The sequence below is a fragment of the Perna viridis genome, chromosome 12 (genome assembly GCF_037379345.1).
Source record: "Perna viridis isolate PV_CMFRI_1.1 ecotype Kerala chromosome 12, ASM3737934v1, whole genome shotgun sequence".
Lineage (NCBI taxonomy): Eukaryota > Metazoa > Mollusca > Bivalvia > Mytilida > Mytilidae > Perna > Perna viridis.
The window spans coordinates 16263538-16289579 of NC_142456.1; the positions used below are offsets into that span (position 1 = coordinate 16263538).

At 33.9% G+C, this 26042-nt stretch overlaps 3 protein-coding genes across 3 annotated transcripts in view; 1 reads left to right on the forward strand and 2 right to left on the reverse strand.

The window, feature by feature from the left end:
• LOC148601450 (O-acyltransferase like protein-like) overlaps positions 1–26042 on the forward strand; it is a 45378-nt gene that overhangs the window by 9193 nt on the left and 10143 nt on the right. The window contains exons 2-7 of the mRNA XM_088555037.1: positions 20306–20508; positions 21155–21245; positions 22640–22736; positions 23371–23729; positions 24083–24268; positions 25209–25302. Of these exons, the coding sequence (XP_088411163.1) occupies positions 20306–20508; positions 21155–21245; positions 22640–22736; positions 23371–23729; positions 24083–24268; positions 25209–25302 (1030 nt within the window). The remainder of the gene's footprint in view (positions 1–20305; positions 20509–21154; positions 21246–22639; positions 22737–23370; positions 23730–24082; positions 24269–25208; positions 25303–26042) is intronic.
• LOC148601452 (complement C1q-like protein 3) lies at positions 11302–14971 on the reverse strand. The gene is made up of 3 exons (XM_088555038.1): positions 14821–14971; positions 13473–13739; positions 11302–11776 (listed from the first exon to the last, which is right to left on the reverse strand). The coding sequence occupies exons 1-3, from the start codon at positions 14942–14944 to the stop codon at positions 11352–11354; spliced, it is 816 nt and encodes a 271-aa protein (XP_088411164.1). The 5' UTR covers positions 14945–14971; the 3' UTR covers positions 11302–11351.
• On the reverse strand, positions 17340–18790 carry LOC148601453 (uncharacterized). Its single transcript, XM_088556264.1, has 2 exons — positions 18328–18790; positions 17340–17700 (listed from the first exon to the last, which is right to left on the reverse strand). Exons 1-2 carry the CDS (start codon positions 18788–18790, stop codon positions 17354–17356), a joined length of 810 nt encoding a protein of 269 aa, XP_088412390.1. The 3' UTR covers positions 17340–17353.

Sequence of the window (26042 nt, forward strand, 5' to 3'; positions counted from 1 at the left end):
TAATTAAAGAAGTTGTCATTTTATTCATGTAGCTTTCGATCAGCGCTTACGCCAATGCATCCAAGGCATGGTGTAATGTGGGTTACTTCGAATTTTTGGTGTGTTATTGTTTCTTGTATTACTTTGTAGAATTAATACAGTTCACATGCGCAACCGATATTTTAAAGTGACTTTAAACGGTAAACATCTGTGTTTACATACTCCATGTTCCAAGTTTTTAGTGGCGTCCGAGTTGCTCATTTGCTTTTGTTGCTTTGTGTGTATGATTTTGGTTGCTTTGTGTTCTTTATTGGGTGTGTCTGTTTTCCATGTTTGGTCTTTGTTCCTTGATAGCATTCTTTTGATTACCGCTATAACCTTGGTTACCTTAATTACTCATTGATTACCACCAGTCTTGATAACCATCAGTCGGTGATAACCATGAAAAACTTACTGGTTAGGAAGAGAGCATTTGTTAATTTTGGGGGCACGATTCTTGTACTCTGCGTGCCCAAAATTAGAAATACGGCCTATTTTTAAGTTAATTTAGAACTAAATAAGTTTGCATTATAATATCATTCATTTCGTCTCTGCTTTAAAATTTCAGTATTGAATACAAAAATACCAATAATATATTGTAAATTTCGATTTGCTGTACACATATTTCAGGGAGTAACAGGTCTCACCAGCAGCATTAAAATATATAGAATATTCATAATTCAAAAATTAATCACGATTGATTTGTTACAAGAAATAAACAAAAAACATGTATTTACTATTGAAATTGACATTGCCAAAAGTGTCATTTTTATAACAACATCGAGAAAAGGTAGATATTGATCAGTAATATGATTGGTAAGTCTCCTTCTAGTTTCAGTTTTCCTTCCGGAATTTTAGATGTATAACTATTGAAATGCGAAGACCGGTCTGCATTTTATTGTTCATTTCCGGGAAATTAAAACGCTGTATTGCTATGCAAAATCTTCTATTTTATGCTTTTCTTAACATTTTTATCCAGTAGAACTAGATATTTATAATTTTTTATCAGTATTTTTTTCACAAAAAGATATTTTACTTCTAACATTGAACTCAATGCTATATTAATGACGAATCTCAATGCATTTGAATGGGAGATGAGGACCCATTCTCATGAAATCACGGAGTCACGTGACGAGACTTGCATACCCTATAGGACCAGAAAAGTCACACAGACGGATTCTTATTTTATTTTTTTCTCTCAAGCAGTTTGAAAAAAGAATATGCCAAAGAACATATCAAAGTACATTAAACTAACACATATCTTACCCTCGTTTGGACTTTGGACCTTTTTGTAATCATAATAAGGAAACATTTTATTTCAAACGATGACAAACAATTTATGGATTGAACTTTGGACCTGTTATCAATGGGCAAAATATTTTATGCATGAGTTCTGGGACAATGTCATTTTAAATCTTAAATGGAATGTGCCTATATTAGTCAAAGTGCATCAAGTATATTATTAAAGCGTGATTTAAAAGTTAAAATCAAAATTGATGGAATAAATTCGGGTAAAGCAAACATTGAACAGTTCTTATATCCAATACACATTTATCCATTTTATCATTTTGTCTTTAGAGTTTAAAAAAAAAACAACTTCAAATACGATTTTTTGTTATCTTAAAACAGTAAACACGCCATTCAGTGGAGTAGTGGGCAATTGCAAAGGGGCATATAGTACCAGAAATTGGAACTGGGAATTACTTAGGCAAACATTCATTATAAACAAAATTATTTATTTTCAATCGGAAAATATTGAACATTTGTAAATTTAATAAGGAACATTTATTATTTTCGTAAACCGATTTTGTTTCTTTTCCCCCTCCGTCTACCACGAAAACACATTTTATTAGCAACTGGGTTGAAAAAACAAAGGATGTTAACCTACCGATGCACCTGGTCTATGCTCCCACTTTTGATTTGAGACCGAGTTGCTGCTCGTTTACTTTTGTTTCTTTGTAAGTTGTTTTTGTTTTGTTTTATTTTGTTTTCTTTTTGTTTTTTTGTTGATATTTTATGTTATTTGTTGTGTGTGTTTATTTTTTTGTCTATTCTTTCCCCATAGAATAAACTCTTTTGATTTCCGCTCGAAGTTTGGTTCCCTTGATTTACTCTTCCATTGAATAGCTGTACATGACAAAGGAAATATATTCAGACATTATTTACAGTAGTGTTAGAAACGCCCTTTTTCGTTCTGTGATAGGGTCCTGTAGTACACATATAAAAAACTAAAGGAAACGAACGAATTAAAAAAACAAGAAACAAAGTTTCTTACATAAAAATAACGAACAAACAGTAGTTTGCCGAAATTCGTCCATCCATATAAAAATGAAACACAATTCACAAATAAAAGGCTACTTGCCTTGGAGTAATGAACTTTCTATAAGATTTATTTTCTTTGTTTTATTGACATTATAGAACAAACGTCAGGTTTAGCTTTTAGACAAATGTTGTTTATTTGTTCTAAACAAGTTATTTGAGACCTATTTTATTTAAAAAACGTGCCGGACCGAAACATACCAAATGTTTATATCGTGCCAATGCTCTTGGTATCTTCTCCAGTAAACAAACCAATATTTAAAGGATTAGTTATATGTGTAATCACCGCCATAACAAGATTACATGGAGATTTATTAATGTTGTCTGGGCATGACCCTATTCAGTCCTTCCGTCTATCCCTGATTAAATTTCTAATTGAAAACATGATTACTTTTATTTGCTGGGTTGCACTCAAATCTGCATACATTATGTTGGATGTTGGTCCGGACGACGGGCGGTTTGGCGGGAGGCGAGGAATATATTTTTTGTAACATTTTTTCTCAGCAACTGTAAATCACAGACACCAGAAATTTGGTACGCAACTTCATAAAGGGGTTGTATATCGTGGGTTGCGATTTCAGGTCCGCTGCACTTCTGCATCCTGTTAACGGCTCCCGGGCATATCTGTCTTTGGTCTTTTTTTGTTATATTAAAACATAAAAAGGCAAACTCGCTTTTAAATCTGTATAACTAATTGTTGCATGCTAATGAACGGAAGTTACAGTCAAACAATTAGCATTAACATTTGCAGTGAATGAAACGACAATATGAAGAGAAGGAACGAGTCATATCGGCGTTGTAAAGAAAGAAACCGTTGCAAAAGAGAATAATTCCTACTTGTTAATATTTATGATACTTTAATGCTTTGTATGACATTTCGAGTCAGTTTGGTCACAAATGCAGATGGAAAAAACTATGAACAAATGCAATAAAATGGGGTTAATGGGGTTGTAGGTAATATGAATATGTGAATATTAGAGTTTGTCTAATGACTAATAACTACCAATAAGAGTATTTCAGTGTCTATTTTATTTTTCATGTCAAACGCAATTCTTTCAAAAACGAAATATTTAAAACTTATACGACAAACGCGATGACGTTTCATACTGTAATGTCAACTTTCCTTTCATCTGTGGCAATATCCCTTCAGCACCTGCGTATGGAGTTTTCATATCACAACTGATACGTTATGTCAGAGCTTGCCGTAACTACGCAGACTTGTTGTACCGCGCTGGCCTTATTACAATTAGGTTTCGGGAACAGGGTTATGTTAAGATTGAAGTCATCACTACAGAAGTTTTATTGTCGTCACCATGAACGGTGTATCCATCTGCTCCATGAGAACCAATTTTTCAACGTTTCATAGTTTGCCTTTCTTCTTCCTTCTACCCTGGTTTTGACTTATTATGAACCACTAGGCGGGGTCTTCTAGAAAAGCAGAGGGCGTTTACCCTATCGGTGCACCTGGTCTATTCTCCAAGTTTTAGTGGAGTGCGAGTGGCCTATTTACTTTTGATTCGTGGTACGTATTATTTTGGTAATTATGTTCTTTGTTGTATGTGTCGTTTTTCCCAGCTTGGTCTTTTCTCCTGGATTGCGTTCTTTCTGCTTGAATCTCAGTCCCCTTGATTACTCTTTCTGAAATATTGATAATGCCCTGCACCACAGGCAAGGACATTTTCAATGTTGAAGGCAGTATAACTTACCCAGGACAATCAATGTATCCATAAAACCCTCTGCATAAGGAGACATTTTTTTTTAATATAAATACCACATGATCATGTGTGAACCAACAAGTATAGCTCAATCTTTTCTGATACGAAATTAAACAAGATCATTTTCGACATAAATACTAGTATTTCCTTGAGGCTAGGCCTTGCATTAAAATTACCGATTTATTGCCCCTGTTATTTTAGTTCCGGTTGAAATATGAGATTTTGAAATGTTAAGTTGTTATTCCATCTCATAACAAATTCATACAGGTTTTATTGTTTTAAGTAACAATCCATATAAACTTAAGGTACTACCATGGTGTAGAAAAAACACATCTAAAGAATCGATGTATATATATTTCACGTAATGATAGTGCTGCCTATATTCATATCTGTAATTTTGAGAAAAACATACATTCATCGCCCGCAAAAAATCAACCAACTCAAGAACTATTACACTTTAAAGTTGCACATTCTACATATCATTTATCTGAAAGAGTAATCAAGGGAACCAAGGTTATAGCGGTAATCAAAAGAATGTAATCCAGGGACAAAGACCAGACATGCAAAACAGACATACACAACAAAGAACATAAAGTAACTAATATCATACATACAAAGTAACAAAAGCAAATGAGCAACTCGGATTCCACTAGAAACTGCATAGACCATAGAGCATGGACCAGGTGCACCGGTAGGGTAAGCGTCCTCTGCTTTTCTCGAAACACCCGCCGAGTTTCTCATAAAAAGTTAAGTCCATGGTAGTCGAAAGAGGAAAGGAAAACTATCTGAAAAGTAATGCAACCGAATAACAATCTGGTTATGTTGTCTATAACTGTACCTGAGATATAACTGTATATTTGGTTAATTTGGAAGGTTTTGACATACATCAATCACTTCGTTTCTGATTTCTATAAAGATAGCTACGTAAAATTTGGATTATTTTGTTGTTTCGGATGGGATAGGTAGGAAAATTACTTTATACCCAAGTTTCAGAGGATATTTTATTGGATACAGATCATGATATTTAGGATAAACTTATTAACTGAATGTTTTGTATGTTTTTTGCTAAACTAGATTCCTGGCTCTACTCCTTTGTTTTTGTACGTTAACATATAAACTATTAGAAACTGAGACAAAATTAAAAGTCTTCGTTGTGTAAAAAAAATCAAAGTTCAAACAGTAAAACAGCAGAACACTTGTTATGTGACGAGTGAACTGTTTTCTTCTCGAAACCCTCGTGACATCGTACCCAAATCATATCATCTTGTTCTAAAAGAATAGGAAAAGTTTTACTTTGGGTAGCGTAATATCCATTTCTGCTAGTATCAAGATACTTTATTACTTTGCCATTATTAACAATACCGAGGCTCATACGACCGTTATAAGTGGACCTGAGAACAGCTGAATCGAGGTACATCCCACGGATGGGATCCATAAGACTTCCATGACGTGGGTCGTAGGCGCCTCCATGTTTAACTCAACATTGTTGTACTTGGTTGTTTGATGGTATCCTTAGTAAGGAATATTGTTCCTTAGAGTTGCACAAAACGCTATTTTGTGATTTCTTATTGGAGACGCCTGGTTCAAAACTAAAAAAACAGTTGCAATCATAAATTGTGCATTTGCAACACAACAAACTAATTAAGTGCAAAAAACTAATGACTAAAAAGGCCCTGTTTAAACGATTGAACAAATAATAGTCTTTCAGAAGTGGTCTCTTGCGAGTTGCAATGACTCGTGTAAGACGAGGTCACACGCGCTTGTCGTAATTTGTTCTCTTAGCCAATGAAACGTCTTAAAAGAAGCAGCGTCATAGACATATTCAAAACAAGGGCAATGGAAAATTTGACGTCACTATATACTATGTTACAAAAAATGGCGGCGCTCTCTAGGAGAAGCGAACAAAAACATATGATTTCACGAAAGAAACAGGTATTTATACTCGTTGCGGAACAAAGATCGGGTTATCTTCCACTAGTGAAAAAAGACTGGTATTTCTCAAACTCGTAAAAGATAACCCGATCTTTAATCTTCACTTGTGTAAGAACCTTTTATGTTTAATTCATATTTTTAGTGTAAGTTTCTTTGAATTTTGAACTTGTTGGATTTACAAAATGTATCTCATCAATCGAATACAATATCAGAATCGATTGGTGCAAGGGCAGTACACAATACAGCACAGCGCAGCCGTTGATACTTTGATTAAGATGAAAATGTATCAGAAAGGTGATATAATAAAACATTCTGTGTAAATAACCACCAATGGTATTTACATCCACCCACTACATACAACTGAATGTAAGTAATTGTACATAGTAAGTACAATAAATAGAGAAAATGAACAATTTCATCCTCGTTATAACTACTACATGTACCAAATATCCAACCATTTAATAGAATCGTAAGGCAGAGAGATAATAATTAGTTGCAATCAAAATCGGTTCTGTAAATTTAAGATAACACTGCGCAATATTTAGACAGATTTATGGAGATTTTCATTTTATGCATGCATTATAGGTCAACCCAAAGCCTTTTATAAAGCATTGAAAAACCTGCCAACATCCGATTGTAGTAAAAAATAATGCATAGAAACGATTAATTTTGCCATCGTTCGTATATGTTTATAACGTAACATTTTGATAATCTCTTATTTCTGAACTAGAACTTATTCTTTTAACATAGAGATATGCCAGTGGGATTCATTAGTGATGAATCTACACTTTCCAAGAACTATAAAGGCAGTATACTGGTAGACACAAATCTACTCTTTAAGGGAATTCTATCGCTGTAGGAATTGAGTGTTAAAAAATTAAAACATCTTTTCATTTGGCATACTCATCTGCCCTCGTTAAGTTTTTTTTTTAAATATTACACCACTAGGACCTTTAATCGGTCATCTTGTACATTCTGAAATGGCCTCCATTTTTAGATGACCGCTGGTGAAAAATGAAAAAAAAACCATGGAGGCATATAAACATTTTTTCAATGCAGATGAAACATAGGGAAGTAGGGAGAACACCTGTTACACTGCATCTATCAATCAAATCTAGTTATCTATACTTTTGTACCAAATTATGAAAAGTACTATCATAGAATACTTCTCTTAAAAATTTGTCTTTTTTTCGTCTCTCAGTTTTTCTCTTCTTTTTGTCGAGTTGTCCTGATATTATCTTCGTAGTGTCTGTAAGATTACATGGTATTGTCTCTTTCGCAATTGCTTTTTTTGGTATACAAGTTCGCATTGCCGATCTTATTTGCTTGTTTTCATCTTTCAATGCATTATTTTCATCTTCGAGAACCTGTATTTTCCCTCCACTGCATCTATATTAGAAATATTACACTGAAACCTGGCTAAATCGGACCCATTTTGGACTGGATTCTGTTCAGTTTATGCAGGTGTTTGGCTTACAAATATTCGAAGCAAATCGACATTGGGTCTGTAAGTCTCGTCTTAGTTTAATTTTCCGATGTGGAACGTATTGAAATCCGAAAAGCGATCTGCATTTTATTTTTTACTTCCGGGATTTTGAAAGGCCGTCTTACTATGCAACACGTCTATTTTATGCTTCTTCTCAACACCTTTATCATGAAGAAAATAAAAAAAAATTGTCATTTTTTTTCGAAATTTTTTACACAAAAAGACCTTTTGCTTTTAATCTGAATTCAACTCTCTGTAAATGACAAATCTACATGCGTTTGAATAGTAGACTAGGACCCATTCTGGTAAAACCGTAACGAGACTTGCATACTCAATGGACTGAAAAGGATTTTAACAGATGTCTGGTATAGACTGGTGTTTAATTTATTCAATTAACATATGATTGTTTACTGATAAACCCTGGCAAGGCCGCCAAATACTGAAATTGAGAACACAACGTTTATTGGGAAATCGTCATTAAGAGACAAGAATCTATGACATGCTATTAAATTGCTTTAGTGCTTTTTCTACAAATTGATCTTTGTCATGCTTTTAAGAATATGTTTCATTTGCACAGTCTAATATTTACTTTTGCATAGTATGATATCAGAGAAATGCACTTTATGGAGTCAAGTTTAATTAAATAATGAATAAAAACACTTAATCCGAAATGTATGAGCAAATGGGAAGAAATCTTTGAGGAAGAATTAATTGGGGCGAAATTGGGAAGCCGGGACAGGTTTATTTACACATCCAAAATTGCATATACACTGAAAACGGACTGCAAGTTAAGGGTATGTCGAATGGCAAATATTGAGACTATAAAACACAAGTACAGTAACCTCTTAAATCTATCTATCACCATTAACTTCATATCTTGTCTCAAAATTTTAGAATCAAAACAATCGAGAAGGACATTTGAAATAATAATATTTGGGTCCTTTAGGGTATTTATACAAGGAGGTGCACTTCTTGAAGCAAGTTACAACTAACGATATTATTTTCATTTATAATTCATGTAGGTAGTTCAATGTGTGTTCAAATTCATGTTATATACTGAGTTTTCACAAAATCATCCCGTAGAATAAATTGTATATCAAATACTTCATTTTTATACTTAACATATATAATTATGAATGGATACCTTTTTTATATCATCTGTTTTTCTTTCCTTGGAAAGAAAAATCTTATTGTAAATAGGGACCCTTATATGTGTTCACTTAGGCTGTCTATGCTGGGAGTTTGAAATGAAGTTTTTACAATAAAATAAAATAAAATAAAACACTCACCCACTCGTTTCAGAATAAACGCATTTTTTTATCCACAACTGATGCTAACAAACACATACAATTGAAGCAAAGACTATCGTTATAAGTATTGGCTTAATTGTTGTCTTATAACTTTTAGTTACTGTTGTGCGTCTTGTTAAATGAATACAAGGACACTCTCTTAACCTTAATATGAAGTGCAGTAATAACTTAAAATTCACAGGAACTTTCAAAGTCATTCGCTTTACTTAGAGTATGAAAGAGATGATTTGTAAAAACTTTTTTTAAAAAATAATGCAAATGTAAAGTATTTTGCATTCAATAATGTTAAACGTGTTTTGAAACGATACCTGAAAATCTTAGGCGGTCGAAGACAGTTGTTTCTTGCTATATTACGCATTAATGCAGTGAACTAAAATTCCTCTTTCATGCTAGTTAAGTCTGTCGTTTATCATACTCTATAACTTAATAAATTCTTCATTATCATATTTTTCTTGCGGAGAACAATAAAATTATGAAATCAACACTTTAAAACCTTTTTTGATCGTGTGAACAACGTTCAAAGCGTATGATTTCGATTCCAGTTGTCTTTCGTGTTTGAATGGCTGACATAATTAAGTATGTCATGTTACGTGTGAAATCTGATTTTAGTATTTAATGGCCTTTCATCGTACATTTTAATTTCAAAATGAAAAAAAATGCACCATTTGACCTACTGAATTGTGAAGTTAAAAGCTCACAAAACAAGTAGTTCACTGGGAAGTAGCAAAATGATGATTGAAGCTTTTTATAGGAAGCCTAAAGCCGTTCTGTTAATTATCACAATACAGTTTTTATATGTTTATAAATACCTGAAAAACACATATTTCTGGTTTGTTGTTCATATGTTTAGGAATAACAAAATGCGTAAATAAAGGTCATATGCTAATTTTTCTATTGAACTTAATGTATAGTAAATACAGATTTTTGTACAAAATTTGGAAAATATTTGTTTTAATGTGTTTTTGTTTTGTTTTGTTTTTTTTCACCAGAACACAGAAATTCTAAACTCCTTCATTACGCTGAAATATCATTAAAAAGCCCTAAGATGGAATCTATTCTAACGTAATGCTTGCATAGCACCTTAATTCAATATGAAACAAATAGAATGGTGCTTAAATATGGACAGATAGAATAAAAACTAAAAGACACCATACTGTTGGAGTGGTGCTCAAACTTATGATACTCAAAGAAAAACAACATATTATTTAATCAAAGACTGAAGTCTTCAAAGTCGCTAATTGTCAAACATATATATCGGCGCCGTGCTAATGTATATAACCTAAATAGTCTTGTAACAAGTCCCTGTGCCCTAATCGGGAACTGAGTAATGTTCAATGCTAACCGATCATAAGAATGTTTTGTTTGTTTGTTTGTTTGGGGTTTAACGTCCGAGCAGCAATATTTCAGCTATATTCAGACGATAAACATGAAATTGATGATAAAATGAGCATGAAATGATGATGAAATGAAAAAGGGATGGGACACCAGGACAATGGGGTCAATAATTTTTGATTGCCACTGGAAATAGGGAGAGGTGGGTAGGGTCGGGCAATTTAGCCTCCTGTGGCGGAGCCCTATGGTTCCTACTCCGGGAGAATACCTCAGTAGGGTTCTTTAACGTGCGAGGAAAGTGGCATCTTTCCCAACACGGTGCACCACTATAGTTTGCGGTCAGGTTTTCCGTATTATAGCCTGACAACCCCAGCATGTAACACGCCAGGGGTACCCCATTCCACCACCTGGGGCACACATCCCAGTTCCTCTGTGGGCAGAGCACCCTAGTCCCCGGCTAGGGTTCTGAGCACTGTTTAGTCGCCTTTTACGACAAGCTTAGCGCTGCTGCAGGCCTATTCTTTTAACACCCGGACCTGCACAGGGCTCATTTCAAGTAAACTCCCCGTTCTCATACAAGCAAGAAATATGTAGAACACGTCAGGTACAGTTTTATCTCTTATGAAGCTAGAAATATGACGCTATGGCGGTAAACACGGGACAGATCTGCAACATAACGTGGAGTATTAATATATCAATTTCTGAAAAATCGAGTGCAAGAAGTCTCGAAAAATATATATAAAAAATATTAATGACTTAAAAGTACTGTCCTTTATCTTTGTTACGATAAAAGAAGTTTTAGAATGTCAAGTATCAGCGATATAGTAAAACTATACTAAACGCGCAAATAAAAATTCATCTTGTACTTTAAATTGTTTTCAAATAACGAGTTTTTGACCTAGTGGCACACATTGTTATCAAAACACTTCATGTTTATTTTCTTAGCTGGGTCATTTCTATGGGTTCCTTGTGAAGTAGCATCGTTGTTGGGTTTCTTTGATGATTGGTATTACGAAATATAGTACGGTTGATGAAACAGATTGTTTTAATAGTTTTTGTCCTAAAAAAAACTACATGCATACAACATATATTCTGATGTGATACTAACAAACATTTACCATGTATAATCATACATGTACAATCATAAATTTACCAAGATGTATTGACACAACTAAGGACAACAATGCTATGCTACATAAATTATTTATCTAAAATAATTTTTTTAAACAGTCTATTTTTTCATAGTGCGAAAAGTAAGACTGCAGTAAACATATTATGTACTGCAATAAGCTTCGACCCCTCGAAGCCCTCTCGAGATCGTACCCAAATCATGTCACCTTCCTCCATAAGTACCGGAAAAGATTTACTTTGTGACGCGTAGTCGTTGTCGCTTCCGGTGTCAAGACTTTCAATTGTATTGCCATTTTGGACGATGAAAAGGCTCAGGCGGGATTTATAATCTGATACTGCTAAAGCTGATACGAGGTATACTCCACGAGTTGGCGCAGTAAAGTATCCGTGTCGGGGATCGTACGCATGCCCAATATTTAAAAGGACATCATCAAACTCGATTGCCTGATGAAATCCTGTAGTTGGAATCTCGTGTTTCAAGTATGCTCTAAATGCTACTTTTTTAATTGGAGTCGAAGGTGTTGTCGATACTCCTGAAAAAGTTGATATCTTTTTTTAAATGACATTTCTGATATAATGAAAATATTGTAAAATGTGGAGGAAGACTTGTTAAAAAAACAGTAACCTACATTGGGAACTCTTGTAAAATGTATTGATATAATCGTAAGAATCTTAACATTCTATGCTTGTTGTTGTTTACTTAAGAAATTCATTTTAAATACAAAATATACCAGTTTTATATATTGTAAATTTCGATATGCTGTACATGTTTTTCAAGGAGTAACCTTTCATCAGCAGGATTAAAATCAAACAAGTAGCAAGATCATAATAAAAGAGTAATCAAGGGATCCAAGGTTATAGCGGTAATCAAAAGAATGCAATCCAGGGACAAAGACCAGACATGAAAAACAGACACACACAACAAAGAACATAAAGTAACCAAAATCATACATACAAAGCAACAAAAGCAAATGAGCAACTCGGTCGCCACCAAAAACTGGGAGCATGGACCAGGTGCACCGGTAGGGTAAGCGTCCTAAAAATATTAGTTGTATACAAGAAGTACTCAAAACCAAAACTATCGAAAGAGGAAGCCAAATCCATCAATCCATCATAGAGAGATTCTACCATATGCAATGCAAGGAATGAAACCTCAGTGTTTTACGTATTTTAAAATTTGGAATACTGCAAGGTTTCATAAATAGGGTAGATAAAATATGATATAATTCGGGGTCAGACAAGTCTGTTGGTGAATACCCTCGGTATCGACCCAGTGGTTCTTAAATACAAAAAATACGTTTTATATATTGTAAATTTAACAAACCATTTGACTTAAGGTTCTTTTTGCGGATCCAAAAGTTTCGAAGGGTAGGGGGACAGTGGATGACTATCTTAACAGGGACCGTCTCGAGTAATTTCCAGTGATTTTCTTTACTGTAAATTTTCGTTAATTCAGCCACAGCACAGTTACCGTGAAAGTCCTTTATTCGTGGATATTATTTGTTTTGGATTACAGACAAATCGTTGGTGCATTCTTAAAATCACCCGTGCAGGTCCGGGTGTTAAAAGAATAGGCCTGCAGCAGCGCTAAGCTTGTCGTAAAAGGCTGCTAAATAGTGCTCAGAAGCCTAGCCGGGGGCTAGGGCACTCTGCCCACAGAGAAACTGGGATGTGTGCCCCAGGTGGTGGAATGGGGTACCCCTGGCGTGTTACATGCTGGGGTTGTCAGGCTATAATACGGAAAACCTGACCGCAAACCATAGTGGTGCACCGTGTTGGGAAAGATGCCACTTTCCTCGCACGTTAAAAAACCCTACTGTGGTATTCCCCCGGAGTAGGAACCATAGGGCTCCGCCACAGGAGGCTAAATTGCCCGACCTTACCCACCTCTCCCTATTTCCAGTGGCAATCAAAAATTATTGACCCCATTGTCCTGGTGTCCCATCCCTTTTTCATTTTATCATCATTTCATGCTCATTTTATCATCAATTTCATGTTCATCGTCTGAATATAGCTGACATATTGCTGCTCGGACGTTAAACCCCAACAAACAAACAAACAAAACATTCTTAAAATCGCGGTTTGACACTTCCCAAAGTACTTTCGTAGGGGATTTAACGATTTACACCAGAAAATCTACGAAAACCGATACCCCACGAATATAAGTACTTTCACAGTAGTTGAAATAATGCACATACCTCCCATGAGTAGGTGAAATAATGCACATACCTCCCATGAGTAGGCGTTTTTTTAATTCTTTTGTAAGTTGGTTTTCCTTTGATTTGCTGTAGGTGGCGCTGTGATCTCGAATATGAATGTTTGCTTTGTTTGATAATGAATTTATCGTCGTGTTTTGATTGACATTTCCTAATGCATCGTGTTCCCCTGGTTTGATGGCTGATCGGCAATTTTGTAGAGCAGCCCAGATATGCTTATTTTCATTCTTCAGTGCAGTGTTTTCCTCTTCAAGGACTAGCACTCTCCGCTCAAGTGTATCTACATTAAAATGTTACTTTGCTATTACCTTTATAGTGAATGGTGCAAATGAAGTAGTATTCTAATTCAGAATGTAACCTGTTTGTTTAATTTTACACCAATGAAAGTGCCCAGTAACATATTAACTCGATCCAGGGCATATTAGGCGTTATAACTGAATGTATCGATCACGAAAAAGATGAACATCATGGGTTTGTAAACTGTTTCATATTTATTCTTGACTATATATATGCCATATTCTGCTAATTGTAAAATACATAGAAATTCGTTTGATTTTCTAAATTTTGATATTGTAAATATCATAAGTACCATTCTTAAAGTACAAATTCTTTAGAGTGAATATATTCACGGTAATCAATTTGTCATTCTTTAACATATTTATTGTTTTATAAGTTTAAGTTGTGATAATGAATGCTTTAACTATACATCGTATCTACCATAAAGGACTTGAGATGTGAGATATAACAGACGCTGTTTAGACACCCTCATTTCTTGAGCGACACATAGAGATCGATGGTAAAGGAAAATTATTGACTAAACTATACGACAATCGCGATGAGTTTTTATTTCGTATCGTCAATTTTCCTTTTATTTGTGGCAACATCCCTCTAGTACGTATTCGGTTATTTTGTGTTCTTTGTTGGGCGTGTCTGTTTTCCATGTCTGGTATTTGTCCCTGGATTACATTCCTTTAAATTCCGCTACTCTTGGTTCCCTTGATTACTCCATAAATATATTTGTTATTTAGGTAGGTAAACCTAGGGTAAGGGACACAACTATTAAAAATAATTGGAACGTTTGTATTTAGCTTTTTACATCAATCTTGTGTAAGCATCTAATTAATTTGAATTCATTTTATTCTGCTTCAAACAAAAGCTTGAGAGGACTTGGTGAAATTGAATATGATACAAACATATCACTGACTTCATGAGTTATGTCCCTTACCCTAGGTGTACCTCCTTAATAATGATAGTTTTGCTTTATCTTTGACATTGGTTTGTATTTACTTGAATATGAAGTTTTATAGTCGAAATTATATGATAGCCCTTGCTAATTCGATGTTAGTTAACATATACTTTACCAAGTCGTTTGAGTATAATGGACAAATCAGGGTTCAAAGGTTCACCATGACATTCACTCACAGCAACAGTTATCAATAGTATAGTATAAAAGCTTAGAATCATTGTTCTCCCTGATAGAATCATTGTATGACTATTGGTGCCTTGGTCTTATCAGATATCTTGACACATGTATACTGACTTATGTCACCTGTTCTGTAGGTAACTTCCCGTTAACGTTAATCATTACATGCAGTGTTTATGCAATATTTAGCAAAGATAATTATAACTTTTGACTGTTCAGCTGTTAGCATTGTAATTAGAAAATACAAAATTCAGTTTCTTGAAAAAATATACTAGTCAACAAAAGAAACAATACAAGATATGTACCATTTTGTAGACAACAACACCATAAAATATAATATTAATTTTGTTAAGTTCTACGTGAAACAGTTAAAATATCAAAAACAAAACTAAGACAGAAAGCAAAAGAATTAAAAAGATAACAATAATTATAGTTACAAACAAATAATAATAATAGAACACGAGATACCAAAGGGGTTGCCCATGATCGTTCTAGCCTTTTACTTACTAAATAGGGCCCAACAGAGAAAAGGTCATTGTTTAAGAGGGGTCCATGCAAAAACCAGGCACTGAATGCCATATTTCAAATTTTGTTTTCAAAACATTTCCATCCTTTCCCAAAGCTAAATGTTGGATTTTGATTTACTGCAAGAGTAACCAAGGGAACCAAGGTTACAGCGGTAATCAAAAGAATGTAATCAAGGGAACCAAGGTTATAGAGGTAATCAAAAGAATCTAATCCAGGGACAAAGACCAGATATGAAAGAGTAATCAAGGGAATCAAGGTTATAGCGATAATAAAAAAAATGTAATCCAGGGACAAAGACCAGACATGAAAGAGTAATCAAGGGAACCAAGGTTATAGCAGTAATCAAAAGAATGTAATCCAGGTACAAAGACCAGACATGGAAAACAGCCATACACAACAAAGAACATAAAGTAACTAAAATCATACATACAAAGTAACAAAAGCAAATGAGCAACTCGGACTCCACTAAAAACTTTGCAACGATCAAAGAGAAAAAAGTATATGGAGAACATTGAAATTCGATGAAAGAAGAAAATAACTTTTTTGCAAATTTTGGTGGCTTTTATTGGGAATATCATGATTTATCCATTGTTATTTAAAAAAAAGATTTTGTTTTGCCACCCTTATAGAATTTGCCTGATTTTTAAAAAGACAGCCTCTTAAATACAAGCTTGAGTATGGGTTCACCCTGTTGTTCTGATAAGAGCTATTTTATGTATGTAGGAACATCAGCAAACATTATATAGGAGGTGTTAAATATAGAAGCATTTCATGAATACCTTTGTTACAAAGGAACCAAGGTCATTGGACCAATAAAAGTACACCTAAACAGCTGATTTTTATCACGGGAACAATTACTAGTTCACTAGGTTTTAGCTTGATAAAAATAGCCAACATAAAAACTTATTTTAGAATATTGATCTTCCTAAGTATTTTGTTCTTATGATGCTGGTTAGAGATTACTATTTAATCACGTGTACATCATACCAACATATGCATTCTTTATATGATTGTTATTTTCGTAATACGTATGTTTAGTTTTGTGTTGTTTGCACATTTGAGACATAAGTTAATGAGATAAATACAAAGGTGATGCAATACAATTTTAAGTAGCTGTCTTTGTAAGAATCATGCAAAATCTGAAAAATGTGATACGCCCCAAAAAAGGCTACATATTTTTTTATTTTTGTAATGAAGTTGTTTTATGGGTCAATAGTATGAAATGTGTAATTATTCATTAAAATCTGCCTGCTCTTAGGAGATAATCAACATTGAAAATCCAATAGATTCTATTGTATTTGAGTGTCATTTACAGAGTTATCTCTCTTAATTTTCAAATATACAGTGCATTCTATATAATTTTTATCTCCTCAGAACACGGGTAATATGAACAACTGAACGTGACTTTCTGTTTACTATGGCAATTCAAACAAAATATCAAAAATAAAAATATGTAGGCTTTTTACCCATGAATCACATTTTGCATGATACTTAGCTGGAGTGCTAAATAATATTTTATTAGTTCAAATAGTACAACAACAATGTAAAGTTTTCATGCAAGGCGCTGAATTTTTATCTTTGGAACGACAGGATTCTTATATAATGAAAACCTATTTGACGAGTTAACCAAATTGAATTAACTGTCTTTCAACACTGTTGCTGGTGTAAGTTAAAGACTTTTAAGACAGCATGGCATTGGCTTTTTGTCTCGCTTATTGAAAGACAAGATTTATATTATAAACAAAATAATTCTCCTCCTGTTGTCAGTGAGCATGCAACTGATTTTCCTTTACATGATATTTAATACTTAAGTACGCATGCATTACATATACAATGTATACGACACATAATTTAAAACAAATTTTTATTACATTGGAGTAAGTAACACTGCAGAAAACATATTGTGGTGACCACTTAAGGCATCTCCTTCATATCCTTCACGCTCACGCACCCAAACCATATCGTCCTTTTCTAGAAGTATGGGGGAAAGTTTTTGTATTAGCAGAATAAGAACTGTGTTGTCCGGTTTCCATAATAACAACTACATTGGAATTTAGAACAACGTCAAGAACAAGTCTTTTACCAGGGACAGCGACTGCTGTTACTGAGACTAGATAAATGCCCTTTACTGGAGCAGTACGATGGCCGTGTCTAGCATCATATGCATGGCCTATATTCAATGAAACCGCATCGTACTCGATTGTTTGATGAATTCCTGTATGCGTAAGTGTTTTAGACAAAAGTGTTCGAAATGCGACGATAGGGGTCAAACTTGTGGGCCTTGTTATTCCTGAAAGGGACAGAAAATAAACATTTTAGAATTCAATGGCTACTGAAGTGTATCTTGGTCATGCCTTACCTTTTTTGTTCGTTATTTGCTCAACTTTTAGCTTTGAGATTACTTTTAAAAGATAAAATCAAACAAATTACTATTTGATAATTTTTTTTTAGAACAACAAATTTAATTATTGAATTATAAAAACAAACATGAACCACTTAGTAAGTTTAAATTGACTTGATATTTTGTGTATAAATATATTTGTTTACCGGAGCATACGTATATTCTATGTGACGGATGTCACATAGAAAAAAAACCGAACATATGCTATACATTTATGTGGCAATAGTCCTTTCTGTATTTAGATTCGTACTTTTGAGAAAACCCACTAAAATCAACCAATACCTTCGAAATCAAGAACGATAATTTTTGCAAAATGCCAATTCAATACAAAATCTATATATTTTTTATCTCAAAAGTGCAGCAACCACCACACGACAAACTCAGATTAATTACATGGTCTGCAACTGCTTCTCAATAAGAAGTAAAGTAAAATTCGTGGGTTTTTGACATGCATAATTCACCTCCTGTCTGATTGTTACAGAGACTGATACGTAATATAAAAACACGAGTTCCTACCCAAAAGTAGACGCCTCTCTATTCCATCTCCGTTTCGTTGTCTTTGTGGACCTTGACCTTTCGGTTTATTTGACGTGGTAAAAACATCAACAGGGGAGTTACTCTTCGCATTCTTAGTTTTTGTTGTCGTCCGATGGTGGACGGTCCTCTGTTTTAAACTCTCGGCCATTTTACACAACTGCTTCTGAATATCAGTGTTTTCGTCTTTTAAACGTTTATTTTCTTCATCGCGTCGTTCTACTTTGAGTTCCAGTCGATCTATCACATTGATCTTCATTTCTAACACATCTAAAACACACACACAGTCAATAACTTCGAATATAAATGGAGATTTAATAACAGAAATTCTAGGCGATAGCCACAAGGAACAGTAAAAAGGAAAGCCCATATAGCAAACGGCAATAGCATGGAGAAAACCGGGAGGTTGGAAACCACCGCAATGGTCCTGTCTTGGTACGGGCATTTCTGATGTAAAACAAAGTTTGTTTTTCAATACTTATATATAATGCTTTAACATTTTTTTATTCTGTAAAAAGGAAATAAAATTGTTTCAAATATGAATTTTGTTTGAATGTACTGTATCCCTAATTTCCCAGTTTATATCTTACTGTTACACCGAATGCATGGCGATGCCCCGGCTTCATAGTTATCATAGGCGTTACTTACATGTATATGTACACAAATGCATCACATTTTTATTTGACAGTTGTGTATGAAGACAATAATTGCAGGATATATTATATTTTGATAGTAAAACCTCTTCTTTAAGATACTGTATTCAAATACCATTATTTATTTTATACGGTGACATTAATTATGTAGAAAATGAATATTTGACAATCTGATGAACTTGTCATACGATTGCGTAAGATGTTTTTTACACAAGACGTAGAAGATCATCTCTTTATAGGGTCTGCAAGTCTCGTTCTAATTTAATTTTCCTTACCGGAATTTCTGTTGTAAAACGTATTGAAATCCGAAGACCGGTCTGCATTTTATTGTTTACTTCCGGGATCTCGAAATGCTGTATTACAATGCAAAACCTTCAATTTTGGCTTTTTCTTAACACATTTATCATGTGAAAATAGATATCTGTCATTTTTATTGATATTTTTACTCGAAGATATGTTTTTCTTTTACATACTGAATCTTTTGCTCTGAAAATGACAAATCTCAATGCATTTGAATGGTAGATTAGGACCCATTCTCATGAAATCACGGAGTCATGCGACAAGACTTACATACCCTATTACGTGTCTCTCATTTTGACAATAATAAAGCATCTTCTATTAACAACCGAAATTGCAATGTATCGTTCTTTTGCCTGGAACTTTTTTTCTTGGTGTTACGCGATGTTATCTAGTTGTCAAACTACGTTTGGTTTGAATGCTGCCCAATAAGTTTGGAAAACTTTTCGGTAGTTGTTAGTATGAAAGAAAACTAACGTCTTTCTCTGTAATGAATAACGTGATAATGTTATTCATTCCTTACATAGACGTTTCAATAAAGCTGATAGATCTGTTTCCGCTGAAGTGACACTGTATTTCAAACTAAATCCAAGAACAATAACAAGTACTAGATTATTCTCCTTCATACTTGTAGTCAGAATGTCAATGAGTACGAAATAAATAACCTACCAGATAGCCTACTCGAAGTATCGTTATCTAAAAAACATTTCGGTCTTGAATATATTTCGCCATTGAATTGTTGTTGTGTGACACTGGTTTTGTAACCTTAACGCAGTAAATAATGACCATCAATTGCATCATGCTAGAACGACAACAACGCTAGTTAGGAAAACTTCTTTTCTGTTCCATTTTTATCAAATTATATTTTTTCCTAAAAATGTCCATTATTATCTGAATTTGAGGGGACGACCAAAACAAGTGTATTGTTTAATACAAATTTAATATCATCTCCAAGAGGCATTATTATCATCATCTTTTAACAATTTAACAAATAATATTTATATTTTCAGTGTTTGACTCAATGGGCAAGCTAAGAGAAGGAGTTATGCATGGTCAGTTAAACCTGGTTGGATCATTTGACGAATGCATGGATATCAAGGCTCACATACCATCTGATGTTATATTAGGAAACAGAACTAAAGATACTCCGACAGACTTCAGTACCCGATACTGCAGAGTTTCGATGACCATTCCCTCAAACGTAATTCCCATCGTAAGTTCAATTGTAGACTTTTTAAAAAAAAAAAAATGTCAGTGGTGAGGAAATAAACACTGCTCGTTAACAAGAGTAAATTTATTAAAATGAATTTCGATGAAATTTTATACCACGATTCAACTTTCAAACAACTATTCACGGTGGGAAAAGATGATTATTTTGTATAAACTACAACTAGGAAATCTCAAATAATCTTCATGGTCCTATGCAAACATTGAGCAAAACAATCTGCATGTATAACTGAAATAGCAGGAGTTCGTCATTAAAGCCATTTTATAACTATAAATAGTTACACGACTTAAAAAATGATCAGGTTAGCAAGACAAATTTCAAAAAGTATAGAAAAAAATTATAATTGAAAAGTTTGTTTTCATTGGAAGGCTAAAAGACATGCACTCACATTATTTACACAAAAACGAACAGAAAATTTTTTAAACAAACAATGCAAAATAAAAAAAATAATAATACAAACAAATAAACTTCTACAAATATAACAAGTGCCTAGTTTCATGCCATAAAATACAGGTTGAAATGTTTCATAAATAAACTGCTTTCCAGGTGAACGAGCTGCTACTGCCGTGATGTATCGTGCGATACAAGAGAAATTAAAGTGTTTCGTTCGGTTACGTTTTTTATGTTTTAGGATACTAAAGGTGTGCCGGTTCATCTAACCTGGGGAGCATGTGTACCAGACAGCTGCCATTCAAGAGACATAAACGGCATTTTCAGATTAGGTTCGTAATGAAATTGAAAAAAATATCAACCTGAAACATAATTTTATTTGCATTCTAAATCGAAAATTACATTTAACGTATGGTTTAATTTAAGCACATAGTAGTCTCTGAAAATAAATAGTAAATAGTTACGCCAGTTAAAAACTTTCATAACCTCTGGCCAAAACCTTGCATTCCTTTTTATAACAAATACATTTTAATTCAATAGATATTTATTTCTCAAAACGATTTGCGTGAATTTAAAAAAAAATAGTTTTGAAGATTTTGTTTGGTTTATTGGAATCAGTTATGTGATCTCTTACAAATTACTGTCACATGCTATCGACTGTCTTGAAATGTGTTTCATTTGCTTGCTCTATGACTTGATATCTGTGTGTTTGGTTTTTTATTTGTCATGGTTACAACATTTATTTTCTGACAGTGATATGAAATTACACTTAATGCACTTGTTTCGTTTAACTTTGTAATAATTTTGAAACAGTCACAAGACCTCGGGTTTTTTTTTTACACCATATGCATAATACTGACATAACATTTTGACCTATAGGTCAAAATAAACGAAAATAATGAATTGTTAAAATTGGGTTATCAGAAGAATGTTAATATCTTGTACAAATAGGAGTATTTCAGCTCGATTAAACAGTGCATATAGATATCTGTTATGTGTTTCATCATTTTGTGACTTAAAATAGATCACCCAGCAGATAAGGTCAATTGGTTACCAATGTTTAACCGAATAGGTCAATGCATATCAAGTATGAAGATTTTTGAAGTTGACACGTGAGATAAAGTGTTAATGTTGATATCAAAGTTTGGATAACAAATACTAAATTATGCCTCGTCATCTGTTCAGCAGGTCTTCATAGCATAAACTTAATGTAGCTTGAAAAAAAGAATGCAATACAAGGGAGAATGTCCATGTACAAAGAAACGCTTATATCTTTATTACATCCCTGCATCTTTAAAAAAAAAGCACTGGCTGATCAAAAATTAAAAACAAAAATTAGTGGGCGCTGACTAATTTTAGTACTGACTAATGATTTCACTTTTTACCACATAATCAACGAACTTTTTTGTAACAAGTAAAAAAAGTTTCTTTGATCCAATAGTGACAATTACCTACTTGAAAATTTTCTTCTAGAAAAAGTTTTACCACTGTATTGATGAAAGTATTTTACTCTACCGGTGCACCTGGTCCTTGCTCCCAGGTTTTAGTGGAGTCCGAGTTGCCCATTTCCTTTTGTTACTTTGTATGTATGATTTTAGTTACTTAATGTTCTTTGTTGTGTATGTCTTGTCTTTGTCCTGGATTACATTCTTTTGATGACTGCTAGAACCTTGGTTCCCTTGATTACCCTTTCAATAAATTTAGAAACTTCTGATTTATTTTACAGAAACCATAAGAAACATAACGTCTACGTTCAATGATGTCTATGTTTACTGCTTCGATAATCCACCAATCACAGAAGATGACTCCGCTGTGGCTGCAATGTACGTAGTCTGAAATAATAGATATAACAGTATATATCCTAGTATTTAATTATACCCGTGCTTTGAAAGCAGGCGTACATAGATATTATTGATTTTATATTATTTAGTGATCTTTCTATCTATCAATCTGCTCGTTCGGTCATCCACACATTACTCATTACGAATCTCTTCAACTATTAGTCACATACTCTAAATATTTTGAAAGAAGTCTCTTATATTTTTGCCATATTGTAGAATTCGATTTCAGACCCGAGAAACCAAATTTAAACGACCTTTTGTATATTTAAACATGTGGTTTCTGGAGGTTTAGGGAGTAGGGGTATCTTTATGAGCATGGCTAACGTGGTGATCAGTTAGTTTTTATATAAAAAAAAGTTTAAAAAAATTAAAACCTGTATAACTGGGACAATGTATACAAGAAGCACTCAAAACCAAAACCATCGAAATACGAGTCAAATCCATCACCAGAGGTTCTACCAAATGAGTCAGATTTAACGTTGAGTCTGTGGCTAAAAGAATAAGTAATTGGAATTGGAAAGTTTGAACTAAATCTTTCCGTATAAGCTTTGAGGGTAATTGAATTGAAAAACTTAATTAGCTAACAAAAACGTTATCAGCCGACATTTTTTTTCAGTGCGATCCTTTCCTTATTCGCTGCACTTATTGTAGCAGGAAGTGGTTTCGTCATGGTTAAGAGAATGATGAGTCTGACAAAAATTTACGAGTTAACCCAAATCGAATCAAAGGAGAAATATACTTACACCAACCAACAATACAGCCATGACGAAAACGATACTAAAATAGATTTATCCAAGCAACCGGAATTGCCTAAAGGGTACATGCCTCACGTCGAGGTTTCTATGGTTACGAGTAATGGTTCTCTAACCAATGGTTCTACGACAAATGGCGGTATGAGCAACGGGAAGCAGTCCTTTCATCAACTAGAAAAGCCTAGTCAACGCAAGGAGCAGGGAGAGAGGAAGAAACCAGAAAGTACGACTTGATTTGGTTAATAAACAGCATACACATTTATTGAAAAATACGGACCTGAATCGGAGTATTGGTTGCTATGGGTAAACCATACATGACTTAGCAGCTATCATTGTCCTTTCAAATTTGCTCTGTTTTGCATTGTTGTCAACAAATAGGGATTAACAAACTGATATATACTGTAAGCAATTGCAAAATTTTATCACCTGTGTGTGAAAAGAACTAAGCCTTTAAGGTTTATACCGTGTTTGACAAAAAACAAAAACAAAAACAAAAACAAAAACCAAATATTTGAGTAAGTATAATGTGCATGCATCTAATTCGCAAGACCTCCTGACTTCTGCTTATCGTTTCAGGTGTTTTTATTCGCATTTTGAAAGCTTTCGCAGTACAACTGAACGCCGAGAGAATTTTGACTGGAAAAACTGGAGGGAATTCAATAAACTGTATTCACGGGATCAGATTTTTTAGCTTGACCTGGGTCATCTTAGGTCATACTTTTAACTATGGAATCGTGTCTATTCCATCTCTATGGACAACAGGTTATAATTTTCAATATGTTTCCTCTTTCCCTCTATGAATTCAATATCTTTTGGAAATGCAAGCTTCTTTCTAAATCTTTCTCTGTACATTTAAAGTCCAAATGTTTATCTGGATTTTAAACAATAACAAATATGATGTATAAACAACTAAAGTTAAGACAGTGATTTTTTTATGAGCAACTCGGTGGGTGTTTCTAGAAGAGTAGAGGACGCTTACCCTACCGGTGCACCTGGTCCATGCTCCCAGTTTTTAGTGGAGTCCGAGTTGCTCATTTACTTTTGTTACTTTGTATGTATGATTTTAATTCCTTTATATTCTTTGTTGTGTATGTCTGTTTTCCATGTCTGGTCTTTGTACCAGGATTACATACTTTGATTACCGCTATAACCTTGGTTCCCTTGATTACTCTTTGATTACCGCTATAACCTTGGTTCCTTTGATTACTCTTTGATTACCGCTATAACCTTGGTTCCCTTGATTACTCTTTGATTACCGCTGTAACCTTGGTTCCCTTGATTACTTTTTGATTACCGCTATAACCTTGGTTCTCTTGATTACTCTTTTATATAGTATATAGAAAAATCCTTTTTGTCCCCTTCTGTTTCTTGATAGCTTTTTTTGTAAGGCCATAGAAAAAAAACCTTCTCTGTTATGCAACCCTACCTATCATATTTTACAGCCTAATTTTGCATATTCATTGGTATTTTTTTTATGAAATGCCACTCATCTATCATTTTGAAGTTGAGTACCTTTAAAAAAATATTTCCGTTACCGTTTATTTAAAATAGATATAAAAACAAAATGAACTAAGCTTTCTTTTTACCCATTTTTTCCTTTAGTGAAATCTAAACCAGACGTCTATTTATTCTTGTCCTGTTTTGTAATGCAGAATCAACTTTGTGCAGCAAAACAATTTGTCTTTTATTTTATCTTACATAGAAAACATAGTAGAAGCTTCAGAAATGATGAAACGATTCACATTCCAAGCCGTAATTGCAGGAGGTTTTGCTGTCGATACGTTTTACATGATAAGGTACGCCTTTAGACTTTTGTTGACATAAATACCCTCCAGACAAATAAATGTTCTTAAACGTTACTCTTTAACTATACCAAAGGTTCAAACAAGAAGGAACTGTGACAAAAACATCGTGAGCAAAGCTGGACTTAGTCTTAAAGGCATAAGAACCAGATTCATGGAAACTTTAAGTATTAGTAACAATTTTAACAAATGTGTCAAAGTGAAAAATTATAATAACAAGATTATTAAATAATAATCAAGGAAACCAAGATTCTAGCGGAAATAAAAAAAATGTAATCCTGGGACAAAAACGAGACATAGAAAACACACACACACATCAAGTAGCATAAAGTAATACGGACAAAGCAACAACGGTAAATTAGCACGACCTCTACCAAAAACTGTGAGCATCGACCCGGTCCCCTAGTAGGGTAAGCTTCCTCTGCTTTATAGAAACCCCCGCCAAGTCTGGGGTAGACGGAAGAGGAAAGGAAAACTATCACACGTTTAACAAAACAGTTTTAGTAGTGCAGATGGATACATCGTAACGATACAGGTGTAAAAATATGTATAAATAGCAAAAATGAGAGAAAAGAAACCATGAACTACAAACCAATGTTGTCATTAAAATAGAAATAAGTTAGGTATTATTGTATTTTGTCCCTTGCGACGTCGCTAGGGGACATTGAAATGCCAGGCGTCCGTCCATCCGTCCGTCCGCGTTTTCCGTACTTTTTTGTTATGCTTTTACCAAA